Here is a 25347-nt window from a genome sequence, read left to right as displayed (position 1 = left end):
GCCATAAGGCATTAATACAACCATAACCCTGAAGTTAAAATATTACTTCACTCTTTAACTTCTAATCAGTGAATTGCCCTATGTCTTCACAGAGAGGAAGCCTCCTAGCAACCAGGATGAGAAACTGGCAAGTCCTGCAACACCCATAAAAATAACACGCAGAGAGATTAGATAAGGCTGTCTGAGGTCATAAGGTGGCATGAATGGAAACAAGCCCGTAGCTTTTAGCCGTGGTTGGAGGGCACAGAGCCTGTTCTGGATCTGCAGGTCCACACAGCCTGGGAAGTGCTGCTGCCAACGGGGTCCTACACACACGTGGTGCTGCAGGGAAGCTGGAGCGAGGGCGGCCTTCATAGGGATCGCTCAGAACTTCCATGGTGCTGACGCTTCAATTGGCGATGCAAAAAGGAGACACTGCCCATGAGCTACTGTCAGAAAAATCACTCATTCTGACACCACTGCCAACTGCGAACGCTAAAAACAGTGTTATCTTTGCAATTAGGATGTCCCTTTAAAGTGCAACACAGTGATGAAAAACCCAATCCAACAGATCAATTACTCTCTTTGTTGTTTTACATGGGGTGATGAATTTCACCGAAAGTAGCCAGATGCTCTAGAATGAGTCAGTGCTGAAGGCTGTACCTGCCCTCTGAACCACCCTGCACTAGCAGCATTGGCTGAGAAACGCTTCAAATGGAGTTTTAAAATGTGAACGGAAGGCAAGGCTGATGTTTGGGAAAAAATACACAAAATCTCCACCTTGTGACATCCAAAATTGAGTGGATACACTGCATTAGGCAAACTCAGGCACTCTGGGGTGACAAGGAGCAGCAACACCCCAAGTTTAAAAAATAGTGATCTATATAATGGGAATATTAAAAATATGCATTAAATATTCTAGGTATAGCATTATTGATAGTATTGCATTTAAAATATTTTATCTAGAAATAACAGAAGCTGCTTAAATAAAGGAACTGTTTGAAAATGGTGCCTTTAAGTATTCATTAAGGACTTGCCTCAAAAAGTAAATTTAATTTCACAGATAATTTAAATTTAGCAACTATATTATCAGCTCAATTAAATGACAACCAAACAATGAAGTATTACTTTTCCCTTTTGAAGTCATCCTTCCAAGGTGTAAAACATTTTGTCATTACTGCTATGGAAGTAAACGGTTTAAAAGATGACTTGCAAAAGGCAATTCCTTGGCACATTTTTAGCTGATGACATTCAATTAGAAGTAATAGGAGTAACTACTTAAAAATAATTTATTGAATTACAATTAGAGGCACACGAAAAGAGTACTCAGAGGTAAGTATGCATCTGACTTTACAAGGTCTGACTATTCTGCAAGGCTGTAAACCTCAAATAAAATGTAAGCTATCTTGCATTTATTAAAATAACATACACTTAGTAATTTACTATAAAATATCAACTGTGCTTTATATTACAACTTGATCTATGATAATTTGCTCATGTGGTCATTTTGTAGGCAAACTGAATGTACAACCAAAAAACAAAAAAACATTGAATTACTGCCTTTGCATGCAACATGATCCATTATACCACTTTTAAAGAGATATGTACAAATTACAGGTGAAAATACTTACACATTATCTTCTACACAAATTTTAGGCCCAACTACATTTGCAGCTCCGCTTGCCATTTTGAATGCAAAGTGCTTTTCAGGACAGGCTTTAGAAATGCCACATTTGTACCTTGGAGGTTTTGTAGCTGTCAAAAGAAAGTAACAGTACTTTAGAGACAGGTGAGCTGAAGGTTAAACATTTGAGTTAGTTTTCCAGAAGAATTCAAGAAGGATAGAGGCAAGCCATACTTCCTGGTGCAGGTTCAAAGTAGCTTTAACTGATCTAAGTGGCTGCTGTGCTTCTTCACTTGTTCCCCTATTCTCACCCCTTTGCTTGACACTTAGCATGGCCATCAAAAGCCACAAATACAGCTGCGTACTCTTGACAAAATGCTGGCAAAATCAGAGGGAATTGGACAGAAATGTAGGAAAGTTAGGGAAAGAGAAAAACAGTTTATGATTACATTTTAAGTGTAATTAAGAATTTCCTAACTAAGAAAATCCAACTTTTTCTGCCTTTAGTAAAACAAGTCACAGCAGTAACATATGCATATGAATACTCACCACGTGCAGCTGCATCCAATGCTGATCTAGCTAAAATACAAAAAAAAAAGTTTTATAAGATTCTTATTTTAAAATTATATCATTTAGTATGTAACATTTAGTATGTATCATATCATCATTATATCATTTAGTATAAAATAGGCTGTAAATTTTAAAGCTTTTCATACACCTATAAAAATAGATTAAAACATCAAATACATAAATAAAAACATTATGTTTCAACATAAAATACAAAGTTACACAGCAGAAGTATCAAAGTGATCAGGAATCAGATATATTGAGACACTAGCTTAATTTACAGCTCTCCAAAGAGGATAGGCCCATAAAGGGAAACACAGAACAACATGGGACCTGTGGTGCTGTGGGTATTGAAATGAAGTAAATCCTATCCTCATTGCCTGATTTACCCAACCAAGGAGAAGGACCACAGACTAGAAGCTTTTCTACAGAGATGTGGATGCTAACACTGGAATCTAGAGTTAAGTGCTATGAATCCCAACCATGTGTTTAAAATGGGGTTTCTTAAAGAAAAGGCATTTTAAAGACAGAGTCGACTCAAAATCCACACTCTGCATTTTAAATGATTTAGGCTAGTAACTGCCCTGCACCTCTCTCCCCCTTTATTTTTATTTATTTTATTAAGAACTAGGCACATTTGAAATGTTTTGATTATTGCATTGTTACATAGTTGACACCTCTCAGTTAAGATGGTAAGTAACTATAAACAGAAAACTGGGTAAAACTATGTACATTTGCAAGATGAGACTCTTAAATATTTCATATATATATATATAAAAAACTGTAAGTACACACATTAAAAATAAAATTCTTTAGAGGTGCAAGAGTAAGTTGATCTTACAGAAATAATTCTTGGTTATGCTTCAAATAAAGAAAGAGCAAATATGTAGAAAAACAAAGTCATCACTTACCAAATATGTGTCCTAAGTTCGCATCCATTTTTATTTCAAAAACTTGAGATATGACATAAAACGTCAACAAAAATATTGCTACGACTACTACCAACTTCGCAGCACCTATGCAGAAGCAGGGAAAAAAAAACAGTTTCAAAAAAAAAATCTATAAACAATAGCATTAAAATTTACCAAAATTACATCTCTATCAGGTTACATTAAGGAGACCTCTTTCATAAACATAGTGGGCCTTGCTGAGGCCCAAAATATAAGCAAATTTCCTTGGGGATTAATCCCCAAGGAAAGAGCTCTGTAACGTTGGCTGCAACCGAGTTTGTCTATCAGGTTGCTACACAAGCACCGACCTGACATCTCACCTGGGTTCTTTTTCCAACCTTTGTGCCTGTCTGACCTCCCAGGAACCAGCTCAGCTCAGCAGCCAGTAGAAAGCACCGACTTTTTCATGGAAATCCAGCTGGGCTAGATGAACTAAGCTGATTTAACAACTGGCTGCTCTCCAGGGCAGGAAGTCCCGCTCCCCCATCCTACTTACCAGTTCTCAGGCATATGTCCCTGTTGCTCACTGTTCATAAATACTCCCTTTCTTTTTGTCTTCAGACTGATACCTCTCTATTTTAATGCGTGACCCAGGCTGAGCAATTATGGGTCTGTTTATAGCTCAGCTGCTTTAGCTAGTTAAGCCCAAGAATTACATTAAAATTTATTTAAAAAGAAGCAGATGGGCTTCTTTTCTTAATTTATTGACTTTCAAAAACCAAGTTAGCAGACCATTATGTTTTAAATTATCTCTTCTTTAAAAAAGTGGTAGCTTTCCCCCTCCCCCTTTTAATATGTTGAGGTCTCAGGTGGCTTGAGGTTTTACAAGCCTAATTTTCCTGCAGTGTGGAGAGGTCAAGCCACAGGGCAGTGGAAGAGCTGAAAGCACTAACCCACAGGGATTTATATCTGAAACCGAAACTCTCTTGTACTTGGTGCTACCATGAAGCCTGCTGTTCTAATTGCATATTTGCCATTTTCTAACATTATTTTCAATAGATTTTACAGAACACCCTGCCCTCTGTTTAGTGAAAGGTACGGAGTGTCAGGCATTAGAAGTCACTCTGAGCCACATTTAGGGGATCAATATGCCAGCGCGTTAAAGAGCTTTGGAGAAGTGACCCTACAGAACGCTTGTATTTCTCCAACTGCCTGATAAGATCTTCTCTGAATAATTTATTTATGTATTCCTGAAGACCTCAGACCGGTTTCTGAGGGCTGTGTGGAAAACCTTGAAATAGATAAAATTACTCAGCCTTCAGAAAGATGAGAGATGTTAATCAAGCCTTCCAAAGCAGGGCAGGCGGGAGGGGGAGATAAGCAGATAGAAAAAGAAAAGACAGATGAGGAAAGAGACAGACACGGGTAAGCCCAGAGACATTATGTAAAGAAAAAAGAATACAGAAATAAACTTAAGAACATTAGGCTGGGACTCCCAGAGGCAACTGCATTTGTAGGAAAGGTATGTGCTAACGAAAACAAATAACCTGCATTTACTTACATTAAGAAATCTGGAAAATGTCTGCAAAAGTAACATTACTTAACATGACAGGATTGCTTAAAAAGCAGAGTTCAGAGTGTGCCGTATAGCACATGGCACTTGGAGAGCACGCTGCTCAGGTAGATGGTGAAAGAGGTGAATGAGAACCCAGAACAAGCACTAATCATCTACTCCACTTCATACTCTCAGTCTTTTCATGGGATTGAACAGGCTCCCACTAAGGGAGGTAGAAATATTCTCCTGTTCAGTACTCGTAATTATTGAGGCAAGCCCAGCCGGTTTGCTACAGGCTAAACATTCTGTGTGAAACGCCTTGTTTTTCATCTGTAGGTTTTAGTAACAAAATTAGGAGTCAGCTGGAAGAGGAGGACGACTCAGGAAAGGCATCTTCTAGGTGATCCAACCATCCTCTAAAAATTACTGCATTTCCCCAGCTCTCATGGGTTTTGTCTTTCCTGTAACAAGTGGCTCTTAGCTACACTTAATGCAATTAATAAACCTGCATATCCACTCTTGAGCTTTCTGCAACTATCCTGAATGATAATTTTAGAAGCAGTCAGAGGATCCAGGGTTGCTAAAAAGGTTAACCCTTAACTCTTTGGGAAAATAAAGTATCACTCTCTTCTAGGGTGATGTAGCATAACCATACAACTTCTTTCAAATGAAAGTGCAAGGCTTCAGAATCTCAAAACTGTTCAGCTAACATAAAAATGCAATAGGGTATTCTACTGCAAAGACACATCCAAAATAATATTTTCTTAAAAGATCTCTTTGCCAAAGTAATACTGCAAATACTTTGCAATATTGTACTATTGCAAAGTATTTGCAGTATTACTTTGGCAAAGAGATCTTTGAAATTAAGTAAAAATTACTTCGTAATATTGCAATTGCTACTAACCTACATCTTCAAATAAAATGAATTTCTCAAACCCTGAAGAAACATACATCTGTTACAAGCTTTTTACAACTTTCCAATTCCCAACAGTTATTCCAGAAGCTTCATATGCTGTATTAAAACCATGTGTGACACTTCAGTCTGGGGTATGAGGTGGAGAAATAAACTGCCTAGGACATAGCATTTACCTATTTTATTATTCTTTCATCATTTTACAGAATTAGTAGCCACAGTAGATCAAGCCCTGGCACCTCAACCAGCCACTGAAGATCCCTGTAGAGCTGGAACCAGACGCTTGCTCCTAGACTGATCCAAACGTGTCCCAAGCTTCCTTAAAGCTTAGTAGAATGGGACAGTGATGCCATAGCAAATCGCTGTGCATCAGTTTTAAAGTACTGTCACAGTGATTCTTTACTCGTTAATGCCTGCAGCTTGTTTCACAAGGTACAAAAGTCCAATTTCACTAACTCCACTTACCGGCTATTCTCATGTTTAGTCTTCAGCCACGTAATGACCCTACAGCATCAAAAAAGCCACCTAGGAAAAAGAAAGCACAGCAGTGAAATTATAGCCAAACATGGCCATTACTGTTGTTAACACCAAACCACCATGTTATGTCTTTTTTCTAGCCTGTAGCATTAAGAATGATTTTCCTGAACATTTAACTATCTTAATTTCTTAACTCTCACAGTAAAAGGGAAAAAAAATCATGATAGATTTCTGACATATTGCTTTCATTCTATGAAAAAGATTCACCATTTCAACAAAAGGAAAAAGAAAAAAAAAAAAGATTTCAAATTTACTACTTTGACCTGTGAGTCTCAGACTTAGCAGTGTTGAATCCAAGCAGCCTCTGATTTTTGTGTGGTGCAAGTAAACGGTTCTTGCTGCAGTCCTTCAAACTCTGAATGCTTTTTTAGTGCAGGCTGGCACTGGCAGCACTAACTGGCCTTATCAAACCACACTGTGGAGAGAATCCCAGCGCTTCCGCGCGATACATGAACGATGCACTTATCCTTCAAGGCAGCATCCAGGAGATCCACGCTACGGTCAACGGTGACAGGAGCAACAGGGAAGCCACAAGGAGCCACCAGCGGCACCGAGCCCTTGTCCCAGGGCTGTCCCTGCCCTCCGCCTCCGGGATGGATGGGATGGATGGGGGGCACGTCCCGCACGGAGCCTCCCCCTGCCCCTCGTCCAGAGGCTCAAAGCAAAGTGGGTCAGCGCCACTCAGACAAATGAAACAGCCTCTGGTCAGTACTTGCCTTCCATGTTAAAAGCAAACAAAAAACCATATCTCTAAGTTTCCTTTTTACCATTCAGGCTGACAGCTACTTATATTTAACATGCAGGAGAAAGCAACAACAACAAGCCCACACACCTTGGCATTCAGTGATGTGGTTGGATCATCTACACTGGAGTTAAACCCGAAAACACGTAAGAAGTCACTGTTCTAGCTCAAGTAGTTGTCCCACACCCACTTACCACAAAAGCTATGGCAACCCTAACATATCATCATCCTATGTCATAACTGTGAACAACCAAATACTATCTTTAGAAATTGCCCTGAAACTTAACTCGGAGAACAAAAGTACATGTCAGGGCATTTTAAATATTATATATAATGTGTTACTACTTAAGGCCTGCACAAGCAGCACCCACAATACTGCTTTCCCTTCTGCAAGGATGTCATTTTGACTTCAGATATATCTTCAAGAGAATATCAGAAACAATAAACAGCTGATATGACAAGTTTTAACAAACTGAATTTATTTTTTAACAAAAGTTGGTGAACAGAATTTATTTAAGTGTCCCCTCCTCACTGCCATTCCTACAGCCTCCCTTCCCCCCCTCCCATGGAAATACGTCCATATTAAAATAAACACATTCTGGAGCTGGAACAACCACTTATTTGTTTTAGCAGCTCTGGAAAAAAATAGTCCACTCAGTTTATTTGACTATAAACAAAAACATCTAACAAACTCAAATGCTGGAAAATAAATTCTACAGACTAGCTGTTTAAAATCTGAAATGTTTCTTGCATTTAGCATATATATTCATAGATATAAATATATATATAAATATAAACTATGCCTCAACTTGAAAGAAATAAAAAAAAATGCTGAGTTTTTTTTTTAAATGACCATATACTCAATTTCATTACACAGGAATATTCTGCATTTGATCTAAAGAACAGGTACAGAAATGCTAAAGCACAGGTGTGTGTTTCATAGAATTTTCAAACTGCCAGAGGGTTCAGTTCATGTGCACCAAGTCCTTTAACAATAAAATATCATCTTAAGTCATTTTTCATTTTCTTTTTTAAATCAAATGCAGAACAGGAATAAAACAGGACACTGCAAAAGCCCATATGAATACTTACAGTTCTGATACTAAGGATATGGTGTGGTACATTTAGAATCTCAAAGCAATATAAAAATGGATTTTGAAAGTTCAATTAGTGCTTTACTTAGGGTCATTAAAGAGAGAAAAAAAAGCACTATCACAACCAAGTTTGCTTAGATTCAGATGCACAAAAGTACTAGCAACAGCATTTATTCAATTGCTTTAGGGAGGAAAAAAAAATAATAAAACCTCCCTCTTTGACATTACATCCCACCAAGCGAGGATAGCAGAACTGCAGCCCAAATGACTTCACAACAGAGGCATGTCCAATAATATAAGTAACCTCTTTATTGCTGTAATAGCATGATCTATTTTTGCCAGGCAGCACAACTTGTTGACCCAGGAGACAGGAGGAGGGCGAGCAGAGCAGAACCCCAGGCAAAAGCAGGGACGGGGAGGGCAACAGGAGCCACAGGACAGGAGTCACCGAGATCCACGAGTCACACAAGGTCAAACGGCTGGGCCTGGGGCAGCACCGTACAGTATGGCTATGGAACATGCTCTTTTTTTCTCCTTTAGACTGTCTTCTCAGTGTGAGGCTTTGTGTATTGGTTGGGTATAAAACTGGGACGGGGGGAAAAAAAAAACAAGAAATCCTTCACATGTGGATACGATATCAAATACCTAGACAGAAAAAAAGAATCTAAAGCCTTCAGATGCTATTTCTCTTCTGTTCTCACAAGACAAATACAGCTGTGGACTACATGTATTCTACTAAACTCTCTATATTCCTAATTTGTCAGCAGGAACCGTGTGCAATTTCTAAGCAGGCAGCAGGAACACACTCTTTTCCCGAGATCACCCAGCAGGAAAGCACAGATATTTCTTCATTCAACATCAGCCACATCAGTTAAAAGAGATTTTTGAGCTCTGCTGCATGGTACTGTCAAATTTACAAGATGGAGCCTTTAAAAAGATGAAAAACCCGAGGCAAAACAGTTCCAGAGCAAGGTCCCCATGCCAGGAGCAGGCCACATCCACATCCTCAATGCTCTCCAGAGCTCGGACACACAAGGTGCTGTTGGGGCCTACCCACTGGCGGGCCTTCTTTTAAAGCCTACGTGATGTTCATCTGAGTAAAGATCAGAGAGACAACCCTCGTGATTCGATAGGACAATAATATTCCTGTGGGAAAAGTTAATTACTGAATAGAAGCAGAGATGAGGGGAAGTGCTTTGCTAGTTAAACTGATTGTAGAAAGTTCTCTGAACTGTCTGAACATCCTGACAAAAGTGACAAAAAGAGAGCGGGCCTGAAATTGGTTGTGGTATACGAATTAATTTGGGAATTGCTCTTTCGGTGTGATCAGTCCCTACGTCAGCTGCGCTCTCAAGACTAGGAAGGCACAGGCAGGCAGCTCTGAGCACCAGAGAAGACCAGACACAGGCTAACCCCTTTCTGAATTTCAGCACGCTGCACACTTTCTACGTGGAGTTCGCACTATTTCATGTTGATCCTTGCAGAAGAGGGTTATTTATTCTGGCTACAGAGTACTAGGGAGGGGATGTGTGGAAAGACAGTTGGGAGTTGAGGTTACTGGTTGCTTTTCCCTGCTCCACCCATCCTTGTGGATTGTATTTTGTCCCAAGGCAGCGGCAACTTCCAGATGTTATGATTTCCAGCTCCTTTTCAAGCAGCAGTCTCCCTTACAGCCCGAAACGCTATACATAGGGTAACAAAACCAAAGGAGAAGGAAAACAAGAGCTTACAGACCAGGCAGAAGGCCATGTTCTACCCCCATCCTCCATCCTAACCACTCAGTTCCAGTCTTTGGGGATTTTCAGTTTGCTGCTCCATTTGTTGATTAAACTGTGTGGTAAAAGGGATGACAGATTTAACACAGGTCTGACAAATTCAGTATATACCGTCATATAGTTGTTATGCATCTTCTAAAATGTACTACAACTACCCAGCTATAATCACTAGAACAACAGATACTTGCTTTAAAAGAAGCAACTTGATATAAATTTTTGAACACATTACAATTAGCCTCTTTTCGTGCTCACGTATTAGCTAGGATGGTCATCAAGCAGGCCAGTTTCTTCCTAGAATCAGGATGTGAAGAAACTCCGAGGCAAGTAAAATAACTGGTTTAACAATATTCCACTGTGATTAATGCTGTCATGCTGAGATAACACCGAGCGAAGTCCAGATTTCTGTCCGGGGCTGAATTCCATTCAATTCAGCCAGCTCCTTATTAGCCTTGCCTAGTGCTCTTGCCCAAACACCAGTGTCACGGAGCACATGAGGAAAAGTAAATTTCACTCTCACACTGACTGTGCTCTACTTACTGCTGTTCAATTTTTTACCTGCTCTCTGTGGGTATATTTTTTCCCCAAAAATATGACTGTAATAAATGCTCTTACAGATAATGTGAAACATGTAAATTAGTCTATTTTATTCACACTTCCCTAGGATAACAGTATTTCCATTAGCAATTTGATAACTTGCACAGAGATAACTTATGACACTGGCAGATGAAAGCAATCAGGGATGAGAGGCAAGAATTCAGAAAGTCAAGATAATTTTCAATTCTCATCTCAGTAATTTGAAAAAGATTCCTGTCCCCTCCTCCCTTCCCTCCCAAAAACGAAGAACGAAATTCAATAAAACAGAGAAAAATACACTTGGAGAGGACGTAAGTGCAGAAAAACAGACATGAGAAAAAGGAGGATCTGCAAGGGCATAGCAACTCTACTATAAAGAGTCAACAACGTGGTACTATTGCGAAAGCAGAAATGCTCCTTGTGAAATGTGCAACAGGATTGTTGTGTGAAGAGCAACAACAACAAATCTGCTCTACCGATGCGCTAGACAGACCTCTAATTGAGACTGATGCATAGGTTTTTTTTTTTTCTTAATCTTTCTTACAGCTTTAAGAGAAAGAACCTAGATGACAATATAAATATAACAACTGCAGGGCTAAAGGTACCAGCTTTTCTTGTAAAAAAAGCATGGAAGATAAAGAGAGAAGTAAAGAACTGACATCCTTGTCTCCTACCTTCAAGGTGTAAGTACAAATTAGAATTTAGAAACTGGTTAAAAGATGCTAAAATAGAGGATTCTCAGTGCCCACTAGAAATGGTCTGCCTGCTGCTTACCTATTTGTAGATAGACTGGACATTAAAAAGACCTTCCAACAACATGGATAGTCAAAAAATGGAAAAGACTATTTAAGAACACTGTAAATCATCATAAAAATCTAGACATAGAGGCCAAGTTTTCTTAATTTAGGTAATTTACGAGGTTTGAATTATTATTTCAGTATTTCCTTATTTCAATATTAGGAACATATGTCTATACTACTTTAGTGAATGCATGCACAGACATGTACGCCCCATCTTCATCAGCTTAAGAAGCTTTGAATTAAATTCACAAACAATGGGTTAAATTCCCTTCAGTGGGGTTTTAGAGATTATCACACTTTCAAAATGGTCAAATAACGCTGTATCTGTTTTATCTATTGCAACACTATCTGTTAATATGTGCAGTATTACCAAGCTACACTGTACTATTTCTGTACTAGGATTAGATAAGCATTCAAAATTACTTAGCACAAAAGAAAAAGAAAGCTCAGGATTTGTTTTATTTCCAAGGCAAAGCTAGATTAGGATGGTCTTCAAGGAAGGCATTTTGTGTTGCAAACACAAACAAGGATCAGGAGACATTTTTTTTTCTGTCATAGAACACTTTAAAAAAAAAAAAAAAGTGAATAAAAAAAAAGAAAGAGTAATAAGAAAAAGTAATTTTATCCTTCCTTACCCAGGTCACTGCTAATCCTTTGTTAGGTTATTCACAGCTTTTTCACTGTATTTACAAATTTTGTTTAATTTGAAATTGAATTTATTTCCCAAAATGAGAGAGATGAAAAAATACATCTTAAAAAATAATTGCTGTATTTCATTTTTTGTATAATCGAGGACCATTTGTATGTTCTGATGCAAGCCATTTTTCCCCTTAGGCACTCCTCTAGCCATACAAATTCCTTGCGGTTATGAAGGACACCACACAGGCAAAGGGTTTGTCCATGCAGAACAACACACAGAATTGTGGATATTTATTTTCTCCTCCTTGGGGGCAAAAATCTACCACCCAGTACAACTGATAATCTCTCTTACAAAAATGGTACCACCTGAATTATTCTTCCATACACAGGAGACTGAAATTTGTAACTTGGTATTCTTACAACACTGAATTAGACCTGAAAAGCTTGGGCTCAGAACCCAAGCAAATTTCATCCTTCTTTTACCCACAGCAAATGAGCCCCTGACAAACTTTCCCCCAAATTAAAGAGGAGTCATTGCAATAACATCAGAAGTCCTTTGTTTAAAATCCCGGTATGAGGTTTCGCTTTTGTTTCATGAAAGGAGATACACATGAGAAGAAACATTACTCTGCACCAGTACTTTGATCCTCGATGGACACACAAATGTTTCCCAAATGATGCCTCAAATTACTGACCACGCAAGTGCTCTTGGTCCCCTTTCCCTGTGTCCCTCGCCCAGGCCCTTCCTAGTGGCCTCAGTCCAGGGATTTCACCTAAGGAAATCCATGAACGGACAGAACAACCACAACAACCTCTCCTGGGAAGCCCTAGGTAAAAATACTAAGGTTTGCTTTTTGCCAAGATGGAACTCACTCCTCCCCTTCCTTGCACAGGTGAAAGGGAAGAGGGCCCCACAGAGCACCCTATTTCCAGAGGTTGACTTCAAATATGGATTGAGAGGAATCGATATCTGAAGCCCCTACCCAAATATTATACAAAACTTCCTGGACAATTATATATGTGTGTGTGTGTGTGTATGTGTGTATGTGTGTGTATATATATATATATCAATACATATCAATAATATATTTATCAATATAAATAAAGAGCAAGGTTTTAAGTTCAGGTTTCCCCCAAAACATACTGTTTTAACATGTTAAAGCTAACAAACTGGTGTCTAAACACCTATTAAGGAGAATCTTATCCCTGTTTTGTTTTTCCACAGGACTGAGGGGAGGAGGGAAAAAAAAAGAAAGAGAGAATGTAAGATAATTAAAACCCTCAGAAAAACAAATTGCTAAAGCTCCTTTGTCCATTTCCTTTCAAACTTCATCCCAGTGAGCACGCTTTCAGTGCAAAGGAAGTTTGGGGAAGTTCAGCTGCATCACTGGTTGAATAGACATTTCTCAGAATGGGGAATTAATGAACAAAGTACAGGGCGGGAGGGAGGCGGGGAGGGAGATCAGCACTTTTTTCTGTCAAATGATGAGCAAACTATTTAGTATGAGAAGCCTTGTTGCAACTACCACCTGCTTGAAACTTCAAAACCACAGATTTGTTTTGTGTCTTTTTTTTTCCCCCCTCTAAGCAGCAAAACACCGGCTTAATTTCATAAGATGGTCAAATTAGTTCAGTAGCACGAAGACAGCAAGGAGTATATAGCGTCACCACAGACTTATCTGCAAGATCGCCAGGTCTTGCTGAAAGCAGGAAATGGCCATAAAACAAGAGACTTATGTTTCAAATGTATGACAGCATTTGTATCTTTATACCAACGAAAAGATCAAGCCTGTTGTCTGAACGTCACTATCAATCTTATCCTGCCCCATACAGAAACTTTCAATAGAGTTAATTGACTAATATTAATACTCACCAGTAACATTACTTGTAATAAAGACTTTGATATTATTCCACGTCAGCATTGCAGAAATTTATTGAGGAATGTGATTACAGCACCTCACTTGGTACAGGGGAACATTTTAAACCAAGAAAGTAAGCACAACAGCAAGGAGTATTACAAATACACAGTCTGTAGGAGTAGATTTACTGCAGAAACACTGGTGCCTTTCCCCAACACTCTCCCCTCCAGCATAACCAGACACTTGAGAGTAATTTTAAGATGAGATCTTCATCTTATGAATGAGAATCATATTGTGCTGAACACCACACTGACCACAAAACGGAGCTGCCCATCGAGCCTGCAGACGGGGCAGCTCCCACGTCGCTGGCAGGGCAGGGAACACATCCGAGGTGCCCACAGCAGCGGTGGACACCACCACAATGACACCATCAGCCAGCACCCGAGCTTTTGGGGCAGCATGCAAGGATGCTGTGTGTGGGAGAAGAGGTGCAGCCTTTCCCCTCCGTAGCGACCTTATCTCACTCTCTAGGAACCCGGGACCTGCTTCTGGGAATGCTTTTTCCAAGGAGGTTGCTCCTGCTCAGCGCAATGTTGGCATCTCCACCTCCTCTTGCTCCAAAGGATACAGGAGCCCCTGTTTCTGCACCACAGGGCCCACCCTCATCCCCTCAGCATCCGCTTATAGTCTGCTTCTATGCAAACCTTGCAGATTGATGTCCAAGTCCAAGCAGTTTGCCACAAACCTACCTTCTAACTGGGCACTCTCTTCCAGCAAACTGTACCAAATTCCTATGCACGTGCAAAAGGAATTAATACTAAATTAAACCAAAATTAATACCAAATTAAAAGAAACTAGCAGTAATTTTGCTTTTTTTTATTATTATTCTTTAAATCCAGATGGTATATGTGTATGTGCATAAACATACACACAGCCCTATATATATATATATTTAGATTATGTGTATATATAGGTTATATAATAATACACACACCCCCCATACATATATTTAGGTTATCTAAATATGTGTGTATATATATATTATATTTTATATATATTATATAAAATATATTTTATATTATATGTATATATTATATATATTATATATGTAAAAAGCAAAATGACAAACGTCATACAAACCTAAATCCAACAAGGCCTTTTTCTAGCCTTTGAGCCTTTAAAATGTTAAGAACATCATAGTTTTGCCTCATAAAGGCAGAAATAAAGTTTCAATGGATAACAAGTGACTGTATGTCATCCCCTTGGGAGATGCTGTCCGCATAAAGTAGAAGCAAGCCGATGTGAACATCATCCCTCAGTGACAGAAAGGTGCTTGGAGCACCAAGAAGCTAATACTGCCACTAGCAACTCTCTCTGCCATATGCCGACTCTTTGGAATATGCCGACAGTAAAGCAAATCTCTATTTATTGCAGATTCTCCTAATGAATTCTTGTAATGAACTCCTGCCCGAACCAGCTACAATCCATAAGCCATCAGCAGCTCCACTGCCCTGATAGTTTCCATAGATTCTTCCCCCTAATTTCCTCCGTATCGTCCTGATAACGCCACGAGAGCTAGAGAGAGTTCCCTTTCATTTGCAGCTCTGTCTTCAAACGAGGATACAAGTTATTTTTCTATCATACAAATGTGGTATTACCTATTGGGAGCAAAAAGAACTGAAGAATAATACCTAAAGAATAGTCATTCACAGTTCATTATGGAAAACTTAAGTGCAACTTAACTTTGAGCAGCCTGGTAAAGTTGTCATCAAGGAATAACTACAGGATAGGGACATACTTTGGAAATCTGTGGATAACATTAAAATGCAGGGTACCATAAACTGATCATAACTACAAGTTATCCATGAAAACTTTTTTTAAAGAAAAAAAATCCATATTTCATTAAAAAAAAATACTAGTCTATATTTAGGCCTGTAGTTTGGCATTGATTTTTAGAAGACGAAATGGGAAGCTCGAAGCATCTATTTCTGAGCCATGGATGCTTTAGCACCCATGTTGAAAAGCCTGTATTAAGGGATGATGTTTCATGCAGCAGTACCAGCTTAAAGTGATTTCCTCCTTTCCACTTTTCCTGCACTCTCATGTCACTGGGCCCCAGGCCTGGATGATACTACAAAGCACAGAAACTTCGGAGAGAGGCCGATCTCTTCTGCCAGGCTGTGGCTGCTGCCAAAGAGGAGAGTCACACGAAACCTTTTCTCCAGCCCTGGCCACATGGTTTGGCTCACTAAGCAAGAAAAAGAGCTAAGTTAGTAAAAGTGAATGAATATATTTCTGTCTGTGTAGCAGACAGCTTTTATGGGTGGCGGGAGCCGAGCACAGCAGCGTTAGGCTCCCAGATTTGTATGGTCTGGTCATGAAGCCCCAGTGTAAAACTAAGTTTTCTGACCCTGTTGACAATTACATTTTTCCTGAGGTAGTCCTGAGAATTTAAGAGCAGTCCTGGTTTCACATAAACATGATACTTCCCACAGAGATCATTTTAGAACACTGAACAGCTATAATTAATTCCAGTGCTACTAACAGCAAAATGATTAGCAAAGGCTGGCAGAGCAGGCCACCGGCAGAAAAAGTAGGCAGTTTAATAGTTGAACATTAAGCTCTAAACTTCCTTAGGGATGTTACGGCTTTTCACTAAAATTTGCAGACATCCGTACCCAGACCTGTGGGGATGCTGGTTGCTGAGGTGAATGACCTGTGGCCTTCACATTCACAGGTCAGCCCCTGGACTTCATGGGGACTGCACACTGACTGAGATAAAAATAAAAAAACACAGAAATCAAATCAAACCCAAAAGGAACAAAAAAAATCCCCTTAGATTTCTATTTCTATTTAAATAATCTAAGGCTGGAGTAAGAAGTTCTCTATGCATGCCAGTGATTTATCCTATAGATGAATGTTTATCTTCTGAATAAACAATAAGCGTGCAGTTACAGTTCATATTTTAACCATTAGCCTGGCAAACTTTCAAAGTCTTTCCAACTATTAAAGCTTCCTGAAAGTGCCAGGAGATCCCTCATCAAAGGTAGGGTTGGTTTGAAAGTCTAGTCCCACGTGGGCTGCACCTGGAGCTGCGAGGCAGAAACGCGTGGGTAAAGCTCGCCTGTCTCCTCATCCCTTCTCCTCATCCTCCGCTCGCCTGTCTCCTCATCCCTTCTCCTCATCCTCCGCTCCCACGTACTCTGCACTCATCCCAGGTGAAACGCTCAGGTCTGTTGTAAAGAGGCAGACAGGGAAGCAAGGGCTGCAATAAACCACCTACCTCTTCCAGCCCTAAGTGATCAGGCGTTATTGCACAACACCACCAAGCTACTAGCTTGTAAAGAGCCTATCTCTTGCCTTCGGGCAAGTTACAAAACTTGTTTTGCCAAATGAACAACCGCACAAGGCAAGAGATCCCAAAGGCTCCCTGCTTCAAAGGGCTCCTCGGTGGTCAAGGGTCATCCAAGGCAGTTGTACCTGGATTATCCTCACAGGCTTCAAAAGAAAGGTCAGAAGTGCGCTGGCATTAACCTGTGCTTTGGCTTTCTCTGAACTATTCCACCGGGAGGATTGAGTAACACTTTGGCGGCGGACACAGATCAGCCGGCTGCGTTCACGGGCAATGAAGACCCACGCGTGCAGTTATGGGGAACACGGAACGATGCTCTAAAAAAATGAATAAAAGCCAGGTATACGCAGAGATCTCAAAACTCAGATTTCGAGCACCGGCTTTTCTCCTTCCGTTTCCTCACATTTAAGCAGCCAGCCGAGCTAGGCAGCTCCGGCACCACAGCTGGAGAGGCGGCCGCCCCGACCCACGGTGAGCGGACCCGCAGAAACCCCCACGCCGGGGGCGGGAGGCCGCAGGCGGCAGCAGCCGCCGCATCCCGCCCGCTCCCGGGAAACTCGAGCTGATCCCGGCAGCGCCGCCGCCCGCGGAGCCCGCGACGCTCCCGCGCGGCGCCGCAGAGCTGAACGTACTGAAATCCCCCTTTTTTGTTTTCCTAATGCACGCGAGGAGGCGGCGGCGCCGCGGGCGCCGCTCCCTACCTGCGCGGCGGCGTTGGGCCGGCGGCCGCGGCGCGCCCGTGTCCCGCGTCGCTCGGCGGCCGCGCCGCCCTCCCGGCCCGCAGCGCCCGGCGGCGACGGAGCAGGAAGCGGAGCGGGACCCGCCGCGAGCGGCAGCCGCGACACGGAGGAAGCGACGGCGGCGGCGGCCGCGCGGCCGCCCCCTAGCGGCGGTGGCGGACCCGGGACCGCCCCGGAACCGCCCCGCGCCCGGCCCGGCCCGGCCCGATCCTGACCCGCCTCTGTCCGGGGGAGAGCCCCGGAGCCGGGAGCGCAGCCCCGGGAGTGCAGCGGGGGGCGCTTGGGAAGCGGAGCTCGGAGGGGGGAGAGAGGGGGGTGAAAAAAGAAAAAAAAAAGAAAAAAGGGGGCGATGAAAAGCGCACATTTCACTGTGTCTGGAATAGTTACTTTTTTTCTTTACATTTTACTCCTCCCCTCCCTTTATTTTCCAGTTAACTCCAGTTATCCAGGAGTTATTTTCTATTGTCTGCATTACAAGCTTTTGTTGTTGTTATTAGTTTAATTTTATTGGTCAGTAGGGCAAAGCTGATCCAACTAACTTACTGCAAAAGGGGGGAAAAAAAAAAAGCACTCAATTCCTCACTCCTGTGTACAGATCAGCCCTATGGCAGATTTTTTTTTCTTTTTTTTTTTTTCTTTTTCTTTTTTTTTTTTTTTAGGTGGGGCACTGATCATCTAACTCTATCAGGGTAAGCAGGTAGGCTTTGAGGGACAGGGACATCAAGGTTGGACTAGATCTCCAGAGGTCCCTTCCAACCTTGAACATTCTGTGGTTCTGTGATCAGGTGGCAGCTGATCTTGATTCTGTAGGACTCTGCCCTGTCAATGTAACTGCCTTAGCTGGCCTGTATTTAGAAATATAGGATGTATATAGAAATATGGGATGTATATAGAAAGTGCTAAGGCGGCAGATCACATTTTTGCATTCAGGCAAATTTGCATTCAGGCAAATTTTACTATTGCCAGACTGCAAGAGGAATATTTTTTTGCAAAATAGGCGTGGTACTTCTTTGGAAACAAAGCCACAGCTAAAACATAGGGAATATCACACATCAGCAAATTCAAATAGGCAAAAAGGAGGTTTGTGTGTCTTATTTGAACCACATCTGGTCATCAGATTTTTCTTTTGACAAGCTTAAAATCACATGCACTTTTACCAGCTGCTCCATGGTACAGAATGGTTGCTTGGTGATCGATCATGTAATTTCCTTATAAAAACTTTACAGCACCCTGAAGTTGCAGACATACCTTAATCTTAGAATTATAGAGAAATTCACAGTGGGGGAAGCCATTATTCCAGAGGGAGAGAGACTTAATAGCTTTGTTTCAAAATATTTGATAAAAATATATCTTGCATTTAACGGATATTAAGAGTATTTAATATATGAAAGTCAACTTTGTTCCTCTGGTTGCTTATCAAGTGGCACATTACATTACATTACATTACGTTACATAACTGACTTAAAAGGTCAGGGTGTTATCAGGGACTGGTTCTTTTGGTAAGTAAGTAAATGTTTGTTATAAATGCAAATCTTTAAAAGTGAGCAGCACTGTCAAATTATTCAAAGAAATATTTTTATAGGCACATTAACCAATACCTTAAAATACATCTGTGACACCACTGGATGATTTCGAAACAGCCAGTGCCCCTGATGGATTTGCCCTCATTTGACTCCAGTGTGCAGTGCTCTGATCACGTACAAGCATCTCAGTGCCAAGTGCGTAACTCTGTGTATCACCAGACTCCCACACAAAGCAGTTGTTTGTGCTCCATGTTCCTCAAATTATAGGTGGCAAGGAAACCTTCATAACTACACAAGGTACAAGACAGTAGGTCTCTTAATGTATTCTATTGGGTAAGCAGCACCTCCCGAGGTTCAGCATATCTAGAAAGGCCATCAGTTGAGTCAAACAGGAACAAAACTATTTGGAGAAACATGCCGGGACTAGGCAAGAGTAACCTCTACAGATTAAGCTGAAATAATTTTGTTTATATGATTTATACTACTAAACCAAAGATTCTTTTTTTTTTTGTTGAGTCTAACACTCCTTTACCAGTTGTTTACTATTGATGAGATTTAGCAATTTTTCTAATTTATCTTGTAATGCAATGGTTATGGCCATTTTGAACTTCTGTAAGAATTAAAAATGAAATCTGTGCCTTTAGGAGATTTATTATTATTAATAATTTATGATTAATTTACCATGTTTGCTTCTGTAAATTAAGAAATTCAGTAATAACAATAGTATAATATATAATGTACTTAGTCACATAATGAAATTCTAAATTTTTAATTTTTAAATCACAAATGTTAATAAAGACTGTAAAACAACAAATAGCTGTTTTTTATCCTTATGCTGATGAATTCTGAATATGAGCTCCACTCTAAACACTTATTCTGATCCTATATTTTACAAACGTCAGAAGCCAAAGTGCCTTAAGCACTGAAATGCATAGGGTTTCAACAAATTTGAACTTCGTGGTTGACCCTGTCCCCCTGATTTCTCATTTGGGAAAATGCCAAATCAAAAGGCTTCCAGATGCTTTGTATCCAGGCTAATGACTACTGTCTGGTCAATCAGCAGTCATGATTTTCTGATATGGCATCAGAGAAATTCTTGATGGCTTTTTTTTTTTTTTTTTGGTAGTATAAATTTGAGATTATGCTAGAAATTAAAACTTCTACCTTAGCAGACCTTTCCATGGAGTTTTGAATGAGCCCGGCATTAGATTGCTGGCAGACACCTAGTTCTCCTAAGCATGGAAAATTTGTGGTATAAAAGTTACTTTTCTCCACAAAACAGCAGAGTCATAGAAAACATTGATCTTGGCATCCAATATGATAAGTGATACATAGTTTAAAGTAATAAGATGCAAACCCCAGGCCATCTTTTAAAAGTTATATATAAAAAAAAAAAAAAAAGAAAAAGAAAAAGAAATGTGAAGAATGTTGCTTAGAGAATGCTCGAGGCAATTTGCCTCAAAGCAAATGGAAAATGTGGTTTTCACCAAGTTGCAAGTCACCTGAACTATAAATAGAAACCAAAATGTGCAAGCACAACATGAAGTCATTTAGACCCTCTCCTCTTTCCTCTTCTTCCCTCTTCCAAACAAGCAAAAGCACGTCGGGAAAAATTGTCCTTGAAATATCATGTTATTAGCTTTCTGGCTGGTGTCATCAAGCATTATAGAAACAGAATGAACCTGTGCCTGAAGGAAAATGTATTATTTGTATGATGTCATAGATATTTGCATCAAATATCTTTTCTGTTTTGTGATCTCTCCCATTGTTTCTATCAGAAGTTTACAAGCAGCCAAAATACCAGATCTGTGATACGAAGAGTCTGAGTGAAAATGGTTAGAAAAAGCAGGTAGTTAAATTCAAATATCTCTCTCATTCCCCCAGTCAGTGATCATAGAAAGCCATCAGGGTGATCAAGAGTCTTTTTCCCCTTTGTAATTCCATGATAGCTACTCTGAGTGATCTCTTGCTCTTCATACATTTTAAAATATGTATATTTCAGGAATGTTTTCTAGGTTTGTTTGCTCCATTGCCTTCCCAGATCAATGAGAGACTGAGTAAACTGTAGCTGTAGCTTCCCTAGACCCCTCTTCTCTCCACAGCTGTGCCCCATGGGGTTCTTCGGAGCAGATCCCTAAACAGACCAAAGTCTGCTCTCCTGACATCTGAGCCTGTGATCAAGTTTTATCCTCCTTCCTCACAGGATACTGAACTCCACCATCACATGATCTCTGCAGTCAAGGCACTGCCCCTGGTTTTCATATCACAGACTAGTCCTGACCAGTCCTTCCTTATTTGTAAGTACTTACACAGTCCAGTATAATGTCTTTCCTGGTCAACTCCTCTATCACCTCTATCAGGAAGCTGTCACCAATGCACTACAAACTCCTCCTGGATTGCTTGTGCCATAGTGTGTTCCTCTTCAGCAGGGTTGGAGGAAACTCAACCAGGATTGCTAATGTCCCCCATGAGGACAAGGGCCTGAGAACATAAAGCTTCTTCCAGCTTCCAGCTGTCTGAAGAAAGCCTCATTTCCTTCTTCCTGAGCAAACAGTCTGTACCATCCATCACAATGTCACCCATGGTGGTCTGGCCTCTAATCCTGACCCATAAGCTCTCAACTGGCTCATTATCCATTCCTAGGCAGAGGTCCATGCATTCCTTTTGCTCTCTCACAAAAATAATAATTTCTTCCCTCTGCCCTGGCCTGTTCTTCCTACAGAGTTTGTATCCATCTATTGCAGCACCGCTGTTATATGAATCTCTGTGATCCCAATGACATATTGGATGCCTGCAACTGCTTGTAGAGCTCTAATTCTTCCTATTTGTTCCCTGTGTTGCATACGTTAGTTTACAGGCACTTCAGATTGGAACACAATTGTGCTGCTTTCCCAGAATAGTTATGAGAGCTTTTTCTATAACCATGTCCTGTAGGCACTTCGTTATTTTTGTGCATATGCTTGAGCTAGACTAAATTCAACCTCATTTTGCTGATTATAAGCTCTCTCTTGCCCACATCACCCTGTATGCTTTGCTTGCCAAACTGGACCACCACTTCCTTCCTAGACTGGAAGCTGTCCTGGCCAGTGTATGAGCAGAGATGGTTTTACCTGGCTTTGTCAAGTGGATCCTATGCCTTCCTAGCAGTCTTCAACCCTCAAAGGCCCTATGGTCTTAAAAACAAAACTCTGTTCTCACGTGAGCATCAGCTGTACAACCAGCAGGATCCATCTAGTCCTCAAGTCCTTCCTCTCTGCCAGCAGGAATGAGAAGAAAATACCTGGATCCTTGATGCTCACTCACAAAGCCATGTAGTCATTCTGGATATACTGAAGGTATACCTTGAAGTATCTTCGGTGTCCATGTGGAAGAGCAGCAGATAATAGTCTGATGGCTGGATGAGTCTTGTCAGTCTTTCTTCAATGTCTGAGCATGGAGCCTACAGCAGATTTCCATAACCAGGAGATTATGGGGGGTTGGTGGGGGCCTTCCTACCCCACAGCAGGGAATATCCCACTGCTGTCACTTATCACTTCCACCAGCTACTGCTCTGGGGCTCAGGCTTGGCTGTAATGGAAGCCTCATTGGAAAAGCTCTCAGTCCCTCATCTGCTACAAGGGCATTGAATCTGTTCTATAACAGCAGTTCTGCAAATGGGGAAGGAGCTTCTCTTCAGCTGCCCGAAGTCACAAGCTCCAGCCTTCATAAGCATTTTATTCCTTTCTCTTCTGCAATTGCCTGAGAAATCTGCTCTGCTTTTTAAAGCTCAAATAACAAGAATGAGCAAGCTCTGCACCTCCACTGCAGCTTTGCAAGTAACAAAGCTAACAAAATCTAACAAGAAAGGTCTTACCATCATACAGTTGTCAGCAGCTGTCATATTTATGCTCTTCTGGTGGAAAGAATCCTATTTTGTGAAGACATCTTCAGAGTTACGGAGCAAAAAGTCAGGGTCGTTCCGTAGCTGTTTGGAGTATGCAGCCTCCAAAGGGGTACTGTACTGGATGGAGCCCCAAGATGCTACCATGTTAAATACAGTAAACCAAACCATTACATATCCAGAAATAGAAGGCAGCCTCTATAATTATGGATTTGGTCAGTTCACATACATTTGTCACCAGTACAGAATGACCTCTCTATCTAGGCCTCAAGTGATGAGTAAGAGTAACAGTGGAGAGACACTGCTAATCACTCTATCCCTGCTGTCCTATTTGGCTAGACTGCAGAAAAGAAATGCCTTACCTTAACCTTATCTTACCTTAAGATTCATAAGCACATCCCTAAAGAGTGGACTGACATTCCAGCTCTATCCACAAAGTGTTGCAACTGGTTGTATCTGACTGGTTTTGAAAGATAAAACAAGAGCTTGGACAGCAAGCATGATGTTCCCTCTGTGGGACGCAGATCCAAATGCAGCTGGTTTCAGACCCCAAGGGTTTGATTATTCAGAGACCAGACTAGGCTCCAGTATTATCCAGATGGTACAAGCAGCTCAAAAAACTGAACTGAAAACTGCAGGAGCAGTTATGTGGTGAAGCAGCAGCATCCATTGCTTACCAGCTATAAACTCACACAGTAAAAGTAATCTCTTCAAGGAGTAAGAGGCATAGTAGTCTGAATACTGAAGCTGTGGCAGCTTAAACGGGGAGAAGATGGCCTTGCTTTGCACTTATGGGGCGGACAAACTGCTGGAATGACTTGGAAAGTGTCAGCTCCTCATTTAACCCCTATACCCTCTCACACTGCTCACTCTTTGCCTCTTGCAAAGATCTCACTGCTATTGCTTAGAGTCTCATAGTGGCATTCCTGGAAAATCATAGTGAATTGAGAGCTCTGTCTCTGTCAGGTTCTGGCTCTGCAACTAACTGACACCTGCTGAAACATTGAAAACTACATACAGCTTAAATTTGTGTTCACATGCCACTGACAGAATATTGTTTCAATGTTTTCTACTATACAAACCACATAGGAAAGATAGAATTCATGAGATGTAGAAAGCTGCAGCTCTGAAGTATCTAAAGGAAGGTGCCAGGATTGCTTCCTACTGCACCTTTTGCTAGGTCTGCTCACACCATTTGTTAGGCTTGTGTCCATATATCAAATGAAATGCTAGTCTGTAGGTTGTCCAGACAGCTAAACCTTCTGGATTGCTTATTACGACTCACCTTAAAAAAAAAAAGCAGAATGGTTCTCCATTCTGACGAAAACCAGATTCTTAATACAAAATAAACTCTCTAAACTGTTATTACTTGGAATCAGTCTCTTACCCTACAAATGGGAACAGAATGAAAGAAAGAGAAAGGAAAATATTGGAGGAGTGGCAAGCTGTTAGGCTATTGCATAGCTAGTTTCTAGACAGGACATACTGAAGCTAAAGTAACCTGATTTACACTAGACAGAAGTGTTACTGGAACAGATTTGTCTCAAAATGTATTTTTCCTTCTTAAAGTATTTAATTTCTGTTAAAAACATGCCAAAGGTATTTGCATTGGTATCCTATTTTAAATTATCCCTAAATAATTTCCTTCTACTCCACAGCTATTACTGGTTGAACAGACTAGGTCGCGCATAGTTTTAATGGTATTAGGAACAATTAGGAACAAGTGGTCAGCTGTTGCTTCATAGTGTTATTATAGATAATCTACAATTTCCCTGTGTGATCTATACCATTGCTTGCCTATCCTTATAATCCCAATGTCTAGCTTCCTTACCACAATGCAAGATTATTTTCTTCTCTCTCATCCACAATGATGACAGGGAACTGTACACTTCATTTAACTTTACTTATTAGCCTTATTAGCATTATTTTATTAGCCCTTTAGGTGTTTGAAGACTTTTTGGTGATTGCTATCAATCTTTCCAAAGTAAGTCTATCATATCACACTTCCTCTTTTTTTTTTTCCTTGCACTTTAAATTTCTCTATACTACAATTACTTTGAAAGAGAATGCTCAAAATAATTGGCTACAACAGTCCTAATTACCCATTAACCACCTAAAATTCATGGCACACAACCCTCCTGCATAGTGTTTTTCCTGTTTTGCCACAGCAATGTTGTTGATTCATTTTAGACCTTTTTATAACCCCTACATCCTCTTCTGTAGAACTGCTGCTCTACAGCTAGTTTCTGATATTATATTTATATAGCTGATTTTTCCACCTTTCTCTATTTGTCATGCATAAAGA

General features: G+C 40.6%; 1 protein-coding gene across 1 annotated transcript in view; it reads right to left on the bottom strand.

The window, feature by feature from the left end:
• The window catches only part of FAM3C (family with sequence similarity 3 member C), a 28794-nt gene extending 11150 nt beyond the window's left edge, over window positions 1-17644 (bottom strand). The window contains exons 1-5 of the mRNA XM_026051657.1: window positions 17601-17644; window positions 5994-6053; window positions 3082-3186; window positions 2153-2182; window positions 1611-1734 (exon numbers count right to left, since the gene is read on the bottom strand). Of these exons, the coding sequence (XP_025907442.1) occupies window positions 1611-1734; window positions 2153-2182; window positions 3082-3186; window positions 5994-6006 (272 nt within the window). The 5' untranslated portion in view covers window positions 6007-6053; window positions 17601-17644. The remainder of the gene's footprint in view (window positions 1-1610; window positions 1735-2152; window positions 2183-3081; window positions 3187-5993; window positions 6054-17600) is intronic.
• Window positions 17645-25347: the final 7703 nt, after the last annotated feature.

Source organism: Nothoprocta perdicaria, unplaced genomic scaffold (genome assembly GCF_003342845.1).
Source record: "Nothoprocta perdicaria isolate Ctin4 unplaced genomic scaffold, notPer1 scaffold_79, whole genome shotgun sequence".
Lineage (NCBI taxonomy): Eukaryota > Metazoa > Chordata > Aves > Tinamiformes > Tinamidae > Nothoprocta > Nothoprocta perdicaria.
Note: the sequence above shows the minus strand (reverse complement) of the source record. Positions and strands in the feature narration are given on the sequence as shown.